Source organism: Centroberyx affinis, unplaced genomic scaffold (assembly GCF_046629955.1).
Source record: "Centroberyx affinis isolate AG114_WGS23_722 - 3 ecotype Tasmania unplaced genomic scaffold, CSIRO-AGI_Caff_v1 ptg002023l_1, whole genome shotgun sequence".
Classification (NCBI taxonomy): Eukaryota; Metazoa; Chordata; class Actinopteri; order Beryciformes; family Berycidae; genus Centroberyx; species Centroberyx affinis.
Window position 1 is genome coordinate 440,524 of NW_027280362.1, and position 12,842 is coordinate 453,365.

Consider the following 12,842-nt stretch of genomic DNA (forward strand, 5'->3'; position numbering starts at 1 on the left):
CAAATCGACTACAGCATTGACACGCTCAGATGAATGGCTTCAGAGTAATATGTGGGAAGCCTGGCAGACAAATTAGAGTGAGTGAGGCGTGAGCATGAACTGTGCACCATATAAGGCAAAGCAACCATGTCCGTATTACGGTAACTGACGACGACTGAGTTCAGCCTCCAATTCTAAAACCCTCCTTCACACGCGCATACACTCGCTCACATGGACAGCGGGTCAAAACGCACTGCCTGCAATTACAAATCCTCCCTCTCCCACACACACACACACACACAACAGCGGGGTATCTGTGTGTTTCAGAAAGCCAAATTTAAGTCATTTTAGATTTTTATCGCTACCTGGAATTGAATTGAAGAACAAAGCAATAAAGCTGGCAAAACGAGCTGATTTGTTATTGAACATACTGTAGCTAATGAACGCTGTGAAACTATAAATTGGCAGTATAAGAAAAAGGACACAAAGAAATGAATCATTAAGGGACATGAAATCCAAATGTGTTAAGTAAAGTAGATAATATGCATACTGTACTACTAACCCTGTTCTGTACCCAAGAGTGGACATGCAGCGCAAAGAACACTAATAAGAAAAAAAAAATGATTCAAGACATTTTAGTACTTTTTAAGGCCTTAAATTTAGCCAGTTCTTTTTTTCAGACTATTTAAGGATATGTGGATACACAGAACACACACAGAAACTACAATTTATGAATGCATCCTTTCTCACCACTCAAACCCTTTTACCCTTTGGCAGATGAAATGAGAGTTGTGTCTAAAAACCTTTAAATCCTTAAAAAGAGGCTGAAAAATCGCATCTCATCTATTGATTCTTGTCAGGAAACATTAAACTTTGCAAGTAAAGAAAGACAGAAAGACAGAGACCATCCACTTCCGCTTCTTTTTTTACTTTCCAAAGAAGTGTTACTAGTGTTACTAACGCTCTGGATAGAAGATACTTCCAGAGTCTGACCGTAAAGAAGAATAGACTGAACCTGTTTCAGGATTTCAAACCAACTTCACGGTGGTCATGGGTTGGAAGGAACTGAACAGAAAACAAAACAACGGAAAAAATATACCTCTACTGTCAAGAAAGTATAGAAATCTACTATCAATATCAGTTAAAAAAATATGCTTTTATTTGGAGATCAAAGGGATATTAAAAGATATTAAAATCTATTAAAAATGTGTTTTTTAATATGTCTTTGCTCTCAAAATGAAGGCATTTTATATTTAACTCACAGTGCTTGGACATGGATTTATATAGTTTCTTATATTATATAGTTATTATATAATTATTTTTACACTGTAAATCAAAATGACACGAAACCAGCGTCTAAATAATCTGCAGACCCTCATTTGTAAAAGTCATATGACTTTTAAAAATGAGGGTCCACAGTGACTATAACTGTCTGAAAACATTTTTTACTACATTAGACAAATGTGGAATAATTTGCCAAAACCTAAGGCTCCTGAAAGGCTAAACAGATTTTATTTATCTACACAATATCTGATCTTCAAGGGTGTCTCTATCAATCCATCATTCAAAGTAAAAAAAAAAAAAAAATAGAGTTATGGCACAGAATGTCTCAGGTGGGTGTGATTTTGTGAACTCTTTGTGAACTTTGTGCCATAAAGCAACCCAGCAGATTTCCCACCATATCTGACCCAGCGGCTCACAATGTAAAATGCCTTGTAGAGGCTGGTAGAGGCTGCCAGTCTTCTTGGCAATGCTCTGGTTTATTTACAGTAATTATACTAAAATCCAGAAATTACTGTGATAATGATTTATCAATGTTACAATGCAACACATAGCACCTTTAAGTGACTTGGCAGTCTACTATCAGTAGTTGCTAGTGAGAAACACCTGATGGAAATTTTAAACTGCAGGAGGAAAACAAGAAAAAATGCTCACAGTGAGAAACATCTGGACACTTTGGAGACACACAAAGCAGTCATTTACAAATATTTACACTTCATTTACACTTCATTTACTCAGCCAACCTGGACTCAAGGAGACAGGGAGAGAAAGAGAGACCGATAAAGAGGATGAGGGAGACAGCTCCATCAGCTGAACCTCGGGGGAAGCATGAGACAAGCTATGGGGAATATGTGTGGAATGGGCTGCCATCACATCTTCATGATATGATTATCACCGCCAAAGTATATTCACGGTAATGATCAAAATGAACTGAGCTGAAACACAGTTCAAGTAATAATCTGTGATTTTCTCATATACAGTAAATAAATGTGCGTCTTGCTACTCTCTCTTGCTGATAACACAATAGCAATTCAACCTATATCCAGTTCATGAAAGCTTTTCCATTTACTGTTCTCAACACCCGCTGTCTGGTAGCTCTTTCCTGGGAAAAATCCTCTGCTGCCAAGGAAGTGATGCGTTTTATATTTCCAGTTTGTTTGGAATCAACAGAAGAACTGAGTAGTTAGCATGAGCAGTGACAGCCACCATGGCTGAACAGACAAAGAGAAAATCCACGTACTTAAAGAAATAAAAGCTCCGCCCATACTGTTTGTTTGACAGGTGATCTCTGGGAAGCCAGTGCAGAAACACCACAACAATGAGCGCTGAGCAACACGAGAGTCTTGCAGATTTTAAATCATTTCAAAAACATATTTTGTTAGAAAATGACTATTTAAATTTCTGATTTTTTTCCCACTGATCGCTATTTTGACCACCAGCTTCTGTCACTTCCACACAAGTTTGCCTTTTTGTCTGTGATGTACTTTTGCCATCTGAAAAAGTTGTGAATCACAGTAGTCACAAAGAAAATAAAAAAATAAATAGTCATAGCATCAGAGCCACTAATGTTTTATTTACCATGGTATACACAGCAGGGCTTCACAAACATTTTCACACCATATCACATTCACACCACCCCCTGAAACCCCACCCCCACCGCGCGCGCACACACACACACACACACACACACACACACACACACACACCCTCAGGAACCCCTGGAACCTCAGACTCCTGGAAGTCCCTGAACCCCACTTTGAGAAACCACTGGTATACAAGGAAAGAAGTATACTAGCTCTCTCTCATTTTCTCTCACTCTCATACCCCTGCTCCCTTATTTGCCCTCTCTTTTTTGATTTGTCATTCGCTACAAAAACCTACCACACAGCAGAAGACAGAGCCAGGTTTACTGTCTCTGATTCTGTATCCAGATGTGCAGAAAATATGACAAGAATTTACCTGGGAATTGACCGTCTGGCCCATGGGGATGCGGGAACACTCCAGCGCATACTGCTTCACGCAGAAGTAGCACCCCTGAGAGAGGGAGACGGCAGTGAGGCACCTGCTTTCTACTGCATTTAATAAACACATCATAATTACTCTGTGGCTGAACAATTAATAAAGTCATCAGCAGGGAGGAGGGTGCATTAGGTCCCGCTAGCAGAGTAGGTTTAGTTTGAATCTTTAATAGGGTATCTTCAGGTTTCAGAAAGCCAAATTGAAGACTTTTAAAGACCTTTTCACTGCTAACTGGAATTGAATTTAAGACTAATTTAACCCCCAAAATAAATAAACAAATCTGTCAAAACATAAAACTGATTTCCAATTGAACATCGTTAGTGAACATTGTGAAACTACAAATGAGCAGAGTACGAAAAAGGATACCTGGAAATCAATTGTTTAGGGACTCCTTAAAAATTGTATTTAAGACATTTTAATACTTTTTAAGGCCTTAAATTTAGATACTTTTTTTGTAATGACATCAAACTGGGATTATAGCTGAATGGAGCATGGTGATGCTGTGAGTGTAGTTCACTGTCCCTGTCTCACCTGAAAAGCCAGTTCCATCAACACGATTCCCCCTGGCAGCGCCCTCTGAAGGTGGTACGCTGTGGTGCCAGCTGCTGTAGTCTGCCAAGAGGTTACAAAGCAACCATAAAAACAGTGTCTGACTGACATGGGTGTCTGAAGGCCGATACTGCTATTTTTGGATTGTAGCTGATGATAGCTAATATTTTCTATTATTATTATTCATTATCTTTCAATTTGACCATTTCCGTGATTCCAAAACATTACCCGCATTCAGTTTTTCCCCTGAAGTTTAACCTTGGCAGGGTGGAACAGCCTCTGACACAACATTTACATTAAGAGTAGTAAGGCTAGAACTGTCTGCGTACGATAGTATATGTGATTTACTTGTGATTTCTGAAGACTGGACAGCCTTTTCAGTCATAACTGGTAAAAATTCCAAGCATTCAGTATTCAGAATTTTATTCTTGTCAGAGTGAAAATGGCTCTGGAAACATCGTGGGACACAAAAACTCTCCACTGAAACCCAGGATAATAATAATAATGATAATAATAATGATGAAAAAAATAATAAAATGCATACTTGTGCGGAATCCAACAAAGTATTGACAATTCTACAATAAATGTTATCAGTGAAACTGCATCATATCCATTATATCATACGCAGACAAGATACTATATGACGATATTTGATTTTTAATAAAGGTCATTATCAGCTGGATATATTGGTCTAACCCTGCTAAGCAACTCAAGTGTGTGTGTGTGTGTGTGAGAGAGTGTGTGTGTGTCCCTGGCTTTTGGAGAGGAAGATCTCCCTATTTCCGAGGTGAACACTAACCTTAGGGCTGTCCTCGCTCTTCTGCTTGACGTAAGAAAAGGACATCCTCCCTTCCGATGACATGGAGCTCAGCATGGCGGCGCGAGCCCGAGCGATGCTGTGGGAGACGGGGGGGTGGGGTGGAGGACAAGGGTCGGCGGTCAGTCAGGGTCTGGACGAACCACAGAGCCCCCCCCCCCCCCCCCCCTTAAGACACAATGCAAAGTGAATCACGCATTTCCCAGGCCAGAGAGCGGCAGGCGGGCCGGACAGGCATCTGCCCTACATCTGCTGCGATTACATCAGCCACAGGGCAGCAGCGCTCGCAGGTCAGAGGTCAGGAGGGGATCGCAGCACATTTGATGACTAATGGATGAATGCCGCTCGCAACGTAGGGAGAGACGAGACAGACTAAAGTCCTGATGTTATGTCAGAGAGGTGGAAAAAGACAGAGATGGAGTGATACAGGTGGAAGTTTCATATAAAGAACGGGCAGGTTCATGGGGAAAAACACATTATTAGTGATTCTGCCTAACAGATCATCACCAGACCAGTTGCTAATGGACTGGCCAGGCGGCTAATACATTTCAAACACCAAACCAGCAGTGATTGAAATGAATGAAAATCTAAGAAGAGTTGTCTTTGAGATGACACGGCCTTGCTCTGCAGTGTGTTGTAGCATGTCATGAAAGGAATTCCAGCAACCTAGCTGTGTTGTAGCCTTGCTAAGAATAGGGATGGGGCGATATATCGAAAATCGAGGTATCGCAATACAAAAATGTGACAACATATATCGTGGGGAAGACTGACCTGCGAGCCGGGGACTGAGGCCGGACCTGGACCAGGATGAAGCCCATGCTCTGCAGGTACTGGACGTACTGCTGGAGGAAGGTGGTGGAGATCTCTAGCAGCCAGGCCTCTTCCTTCAGACGGCTGGGCAGCATGTCGGCCGAGTCCACGCTGTAGCTCCGGTCCCGGCCCGACGCCGTGGAGTCGCTGGAGCGATGCCGTCTCTAGCACACGCACATATCACCAGCTCTACATGTATACATACTGTATGCTCACATACACAAAAGGTATGAGTACTGTGTGGATTAATCTTACAAAATATGCCTTGACTTATGACTTAATACCTACCAGTCTATAGTATTATATTAAGTCTATACTATATTGGAATGACTTGCATTGTTAAAGCTGCACTAGGCAAGATTTTTAGGTAAACCGACAAGGTTATAAAGTACGGAATTTTTAATTTTGATGGCTTTAGCAAGACGACATAATCAGTTAACTTTAGATACCAGTTTCTCACAAACATTTTGGGAACCCATTTTAATCTTCCTGCACTCTGCCTTTGGGTCAGACAGCAAGTTTACCTTCACTGGAGGCTGGATGATCTGTTCCTCCTGGATCTGCTTGCGGAAAATGGGGTCAAAGAGAAGCGGGGTGGCGCAGTAATGGACCAGCCTGGACGACTGCTTCAGGGTGTCCAAGTCTGCCACCTGTGGAGGCATCAACAACGTCCGTGATTATTACTGTTATCATCTAGGGATGGGACAATATATCGAAATTAAATATGCATCGTGGGAAAAAAAGAAATTGTGATATATCGTGATACATTTTATTCTGCTGTAGTAATCACAAATGAGACGGTTTTCTCGTCACAATTTCACAAGCTCTCCATCCAAATTATATTACATCGTATCGTAGTTGTATTGAATCGTGAACCCAATATCGCGTATTGAATCATATCATGAGACAAGAATATCATCCCATCACTGTTATCATCTATGGAGGCTTAGGTGGTGAAATTGCACGTGGGGTAGCTTTGGGTGGGGTGGGGTGATGGTGATGTTCAAGACTAACGACAACTACTGGGCTCCATTCTCAAGCCTCAAACATGGAGAAGACGCTGATGGAATTCATTCACAAGTCACATGGAAAAAACTAAAGTACAGAATATTTTACATGACGGCAAGGTTGGCCTTGACTAATTACGATTATTGAGTGTGTTTGAATACAATATCCCATTATTCTTTGGATACTGAAGAATGTTGGTGTGCATTACACACTGTTCACAATAACCTGAATAAGCTCTTAACCCAACTATTATCTGGGACACTGAGGCAAGTGTACATGTACATCTGAAGATAAACAGCTCATCCCTTAACCACAGTATGAGATGTGCGTTTCACCACTTTCAGTGACACATCCAACAGCACATTATTTGAAGTGGTGCTCATAAGCGCATTATAAGCTCACTGTGAGTGCATGATAATTATTATAATCAACGAATGATATATTAAACACAGTGTGAAAAATGTAGGGGGTTGAATACGTTATGGAACAACTATAGTTAATGACATGATATTAAATTGAATGCAATTTTCTGATGTCTGTCTGAAGATTATATTGTAAAAATAGTTTATCTCTGCTTCTAATGGGCTTGTAATCTGCTTTTAATGTATCACAATGTACTTCAACTTCAGTGTTACCCTTCTAGCCAACAGCTCATTAGGCTTAGAGAGTGGGACTGCAGTGGGAGAGGCCAGAGCAGTGTTGTGATACAAGGCCTAATTCTTTTCTACCACATGAATGCCATGATTTGAGTCAAGTTGATGTGCAATAGGGCTGGTGGCAGTTTTTCTGCTTTTTCTCTGTCATCATGTGCTAAACGTCAATGTGGGTTGGCATGAAATGCACTAAACACCCAAAGAGATCCCTGGCAAGGAAAACGAGCAGAGCATGGCACTCAGATTGCTTTGAAAAGTTTTAAAGGGATTATTTGACATTTTGCATGCTAGATGGTCATTTCATTTCTTCACTAGACACTTGGGGGAAACAGTTTTTAGATTTGTCCTTCATCTTCCCTAAAATGGCTTGTTAGCACGAGCATTCAGGAGCATGGCTAGCCACAAGTTATCAGTTGTACCTTATAGTGCCCCATAAAGACATTTGTCTGAAAGGATGGGTTGCGTTACACGGTTACTTTTTGGAACCGGTTCCAAGTTAGCAAAATACCCAGATTCATTAATCCCAAAGTCGAGCAAATCCTCTTATTGAATCCCCCATCCGCCCTGATGATGTCATACACATGTCGGATTGACACGAGTGTTCAAAAACGTGGGCGTACTTCTCAAAATTAAATGTTAATACGGCGAAATGCTATATTTGTGGCACGGTCCTGTCGACTAAGCGGATGCACAAGTGTGATGAATAAGCACTTATCTGTGATAAAAGTTAATGAGTGCTGTGTTTGCGAAATTTTCTTTGTCCTTTTTCCCACCCACAAATTATGTAAAAAGGTTTGATAAGGGATTCAGTTTCGATAAGCAGATTCAATAAACCCCAATAAACCCTATTTGTCTGGTCAAGAAAAAACATCTAAAAATCAAAATTTAAACGTATCTCTTTATGTGTATGTGTTAACATCCATCCAAATCTGGTGTGCAGCACTTAGACACGCGGTATCTGCAGTGGCTACTGTCTGAGTGCCTGGCAGAATATCAGCTCCATGAAGTTAATGGCGGCACTTAACACGTCTTGAAATGTCACTGTGGCAGACAGCAACCTTTGTTAATTAGCCTGGATATTCCCTGCTTTGAAACAAAGTAGCAGCAAACATGGCATCCCCCAGGAATGAACCGTAAGCCAATCAGTGCAATTTTGAAAAAAAACGAAACAAAGTAATGAGATGCATCATTCCCCTAAGTTTTGTCAAAATCCCCCCCGAACCCCTCTAAATAAGCAAATGTGCTTGACATGAGGAGATGTCATTGGTTGAGATTGCACATGACATGACAGTGTGTGTGTGTGTGTGTGTGTGTGTGTTGGTCTAAGGGCTAATGACGTGTACTTACTGAGATGGGCATGTTGGACTGCGCTGACCTCTGCTGCCAAGTCACAAACAGGTTCTCAATCTTCATCTGCTTCTCCATTTCTGTCAGCAAGGGGGGGTGTCGGACAGGGGGTGGGGGTTGGGGGGGTCATTGGACAAAAATGATTGAGATATAATCCATTTTTCTCCATTAGAGAGAGCTAGCAGCCTTCTATGCAAAGAAAGTAGTAGATCAAGTTATTTTGCCCTGACTTCTGGCTTGTTACAAGTGACTCTTGGTATCAGATTTCAGTACTGGAGAAATTCTCAGGTACCAGTAACCCATTTTAACCTGGCACTGGCTGGCTATTTCACATCAGTGGTGGTATCAGTGCATCGCTACAAACCACCAGAATTGTAAACCATGCCGAGCCTAGTATAAATAGCACTGAAACAGGGAGAGCCGTTTGCTGTGAGAAGCTAAATGCATCTTAATGCCGACAGGGTTTACGAAGGAGAAGCGATGTGATCAAAAGATTGATGTCTAAGGCCCTTATTCATAAAACACTGTGGTGTTCTGCAGCTCGGTGATTGAACTTATTCGACAGCCAATGAAAATCAACATGTTAATTAAGCTTTCAAAATTTGACGGTCCATTGCAGAACGCAATTTTACAGCTTTCTGCCTGGCTATGAGGCATTTGGGCTGTAAACTGGTGTGAATGAATATTGAAAAGCAGGGTTTGTAATTTTAAATAAACATTGTTTGACCAAAAACAGGATTTTCTTCTCGTGGTATCAAAATCGGCTTAGAATTCTTGATGTATTTTACATCAAGGATTATGGTAAATATCATTGGTTGCATTTTTTTGTCCCACCTTTCCTAATTCCGGCAAATTCACCACCCTCCCTCTAACTGTGGAGTGTAACTGTCTGTTGTGACTTCAAACTAGATACTTACTTTTGAGAAACTAATTATTTTGTGTGCTGCCAAAATCAAACATGGCAGATAGTTGTTGTATAATAGCAGGGTGTCAACCTGTACAAAGCCTAAGAGGTGAGCTTGGCTATTTGATTGGCAAGTATTGGATGGCTCTGTTTAGATTCAGTGGACTGCATTCTGAATTTGACTCAACACTCTGTGGAGCCAAGCAACTCAAACAAGCAACTATCTGAATGAAGCCACCACTTTTTATTCATTTATTTATTACATTTATTTATTATTTTGTTTATTCATTTTTTATTTGAATTCAGGGATGTGATGGTGGTGATTCGCCAAACCCTAAGATATGGCAAAGTCCTTGCTACCATTATAATTTGTCTGATATTCACTAAATTGCCAAGAACAAGTGGAGTGATGACTGACAAGACGGTATTTAGTCAATGTGATAAATTATTATTATTATAGAGACTGACAAGATATTATTATTAGGTCAATATGATTCATATTTTTTTTAACTTTATTATCCATCTAATTGCCTAGGACATGAAATACCTTTGGCATGACTCCACAATGAGAACAAAGACCTGAAAAGAATTTACAAAAGCAACGATACACAAATGTTGCAGTTCAGTTCAACTTTTATGCTTTTAAATAACAGTCTTTTATTGTCTTGACCTCCCTTTTATGGTTTACTTTTATGTTTTTTGCCTTGCTTTTATATTTCTTACCTTCCTTTCACTCCTTTTACTGTCCGTTTTGTTTGCTTTATATTAAGCACATTGTAACTGGGTTTTGAAAAGTTCTATAGAAATATTCATGAATGTATCTATTTGTTACCAATATATTATGTATCATCAATACATTATTATTATTGTTATTATTAGGGGTACTCATGAGGCATTACTAGCAAACCAAACCTCTTAATTTTATCCCTGAAATGTCTCCATTACATAAACATGAATTATCCATTAAAAATAACATATCTTTAAAAAAGTAAGGTTAGTATCGTGGGTTTATAAGGGATTTATTATTTATTTATTATTATTATTATTTATCACAGAGATACTAGTAATTAAGGGATTTTTCATGTCTATTGTGCAGGTTTAAGGAGTGTTTAAGGAGGTTTCAATGGGATTTCCTCAACTCCCTTAATTCATTTTAAGGGGATTTTGCATGAGTTAAGGGGTGAATTCATGTAAATTAATGAAAATGTAAGGTTATTTTAAGGGTTTTAAGGGTTCGTAGATGCACATACATGCACAATGCACATATATACTGTATATGTGCATTGTGAGTATATGATAATTATTATAATCAGGGCATAATATGATAAACAGAATGTGCAAAAAACATTAAGAGGGTTGAATACTTTATGGGGCAATTGTATAGTGAATGACATGATATTAAAAGTTTGTCTGGTGATGAAAAGTTTATCTAAGTGTCTATGGGTCTTATAATCTGCTTGCAATGCATCAAAATGCACTTCTAGTCAAGTACTCAATATTCTCATTATTATCATTATAATTATTATTATTATTCTCATCCTCAGACCTCTCCGCTCGGCAGCTTTGACCTCCAGGAGCTGGGCCCCGTGCCGCGCCACCACGTCCCCGTCGGGGGCCCCGGCCAGGGCTCGGAGGGCGCCGACGTCCCGCAGCGCCTCGTCGAAGGGCAGCAGCTCGGAGGGGAAGTGGAGGGGAGCCAGGCTCCGGCCCGAGCCGCCCAGCCTCCCCTGCTCTTTGCTGGGCAACGGAGGGACCGAGCTCCGGAGCAACGCGTCCGGCTCCATGGAGGGGCCGAGGAAGGGGTTGGGGTCCTGAAAGAGAGACATAGGAACAGATGGGGGGAGAGAGAGAGAGAAAGAGAGAGAGAGAAAGAGAGAGAGAGAGAGAGAGAGAGAGAGAGATTATAGTGTTAGACTGGTTTGTGCTTTCTAAACCCAGCCTGCATTCAGCATTGTTTCCCTGGACTCATGTTCTGAATGTTAGATGTTTATTGTTTTGTACTTGGTTAGTCATTTGTATTATTTAATTCAATTGTATTTAGATGACATTCATGCTAATAAAGCAATCTGAATTGAATTGAGAGATACGGAAAGACAGAGAAAGAGAGAGAGAGGGGGGGGGGAGGGAGGGAAAGAGAGAGAGTGAGAGAGAGAGATGAAAGGATGAAAACAATACCTCCAGCTACTCCTGGGGAAATACTGGAATACTGTAAATGAAGCAGCAATGTTTATCACTAAATGTCACCTGATACAGTAGAAATGTAAATACATATTTACATTTACATCATGTATATATATGCATGATCCCCCCTGCCCCCATATACTGTACATATAGAGGGAAGAATTGAATAGAGAGAGAGAGAGCGAGAGCGAGAGAGAGAGTCACAGAAACTAAGAAGCAACAAAATAATGCCACTCTTTAAACAATGTGTCCGTTTTCTCACTCTTGTCTTATGAGTATGAAAAGTAACGCAAGCTTGAAAAAATCCAAATAAATCCTAACTCAACCTCTTTGGAAAGAAATTATAATCCAGACGATATCTTGTCTCAGTAAAAGACATAAAAATATAAAACAAATACAAAAAAATACTTAATCAAAGACCACTAGACCACCAAGGTAGTAAAACAAATTCCAATGAAGAAGAAAATTCTCTGGTCACACTGCAATCAGAGACTGAGGGTGAGATGCTATTTCCCTGTTAAACATGTGGACTTCCCAAAGTTTTGTGCGAGAATCAAAGGCTTCCAAGCTGTTTGTATGTTTATGTTGCAATTCCTAGACTAAGAGGAACAAGATGATTTTTGACCCGTCAAACAGAACAAGGCTGGAAAAACATCCTGGAATCCCTGCAAGGTTTTGTTAAACTGTTCCTGTATGTGATTGTCTTTTTTCACTCATTTTGCTTTTTTCCTTTCAAGTACATCTGTAAATACTGTTAGCATGTATAAACTTGCTTTTTTTTTTTTTTTTAAACTTTTTATATGAATTAGTAATATTCATGAATGCTTTGGCAACACAGGTATACTTGTCACGCTTGGTAAAGACTCTGATTTTGACTCTGAGGGAGAGACAGAAAAAAAGAGATGCCATTTCAAGTCCCATCAGTCTCTTCCAGTGCATATTTGTTTAAGTGCAAAACTCAACTAAATGAAACTAAACTAAATCAAGTGAGAGGCAGACAGATAAGAGATTAAAGCAAGAAAGCTCTGAGAATATAATCAGGTCACTGAAGGAATATCCAAGGCTGCCAAGTAGGAAAATGTCAGGAACAATTTCATTAATAGGCTTCAAACAAGTCAAAGCTACAGGATGGTTTATTTAATATGAATTTCATGAGACATACAGTATTAATTCCCATTTCTCCATAGAATACTTGTTAAAAATAAATAAATAAATAAATACATAAAACTAAATAAATAAATAAACCTTTGGTGGTAGTTCTCACACTGCAGTAAAGAAGTTGATAATATTGATA

General features: G+C 39.8%; 1 protein-coding gene across 1 annotated transcript in view; it reads right to left on the bottom strand.

Moving 5' to 3' along the window:
• Positions 1-12,842, bottom strand: part of szt2 (SZT2 subunit of KICSTOR complex) — a 108,865-nt gene that overhangs the window by 16,254 nt on the left and 79,769 nt on the right. Inside the window, exons 60-66 of the mRNA XM_071531026.1 lie at positions 10,914-11,178; positions 8,464-8,543; positions 5,980-6,105; positions 5,417-5,619; positions 4,628-4,724; positions 3,811-3,891; positions 3,220-3,294 (exon numbers count right to left, since the gene is read on the bottom strand). Of these exons, the coding sequence (XP_071387127.1) occupies positions 3,220-3,294; positions 3,811-3,891; positions 4,628-4,724; positions 5,417-5,619; positions 5,980-6,105; positions 8,464-8,543; positions 10,914-11,178 (927 nt within the window). The remainder of the gene's footprint in view (positions 1-3,219; positions 3,295-3,810; positions 3,892-4,627; positions 4,725-5,416; positions 5,620-5,979; positions 6,106-8,463; positions 8,544-10,913; positions 11,179-12,842) is intronic.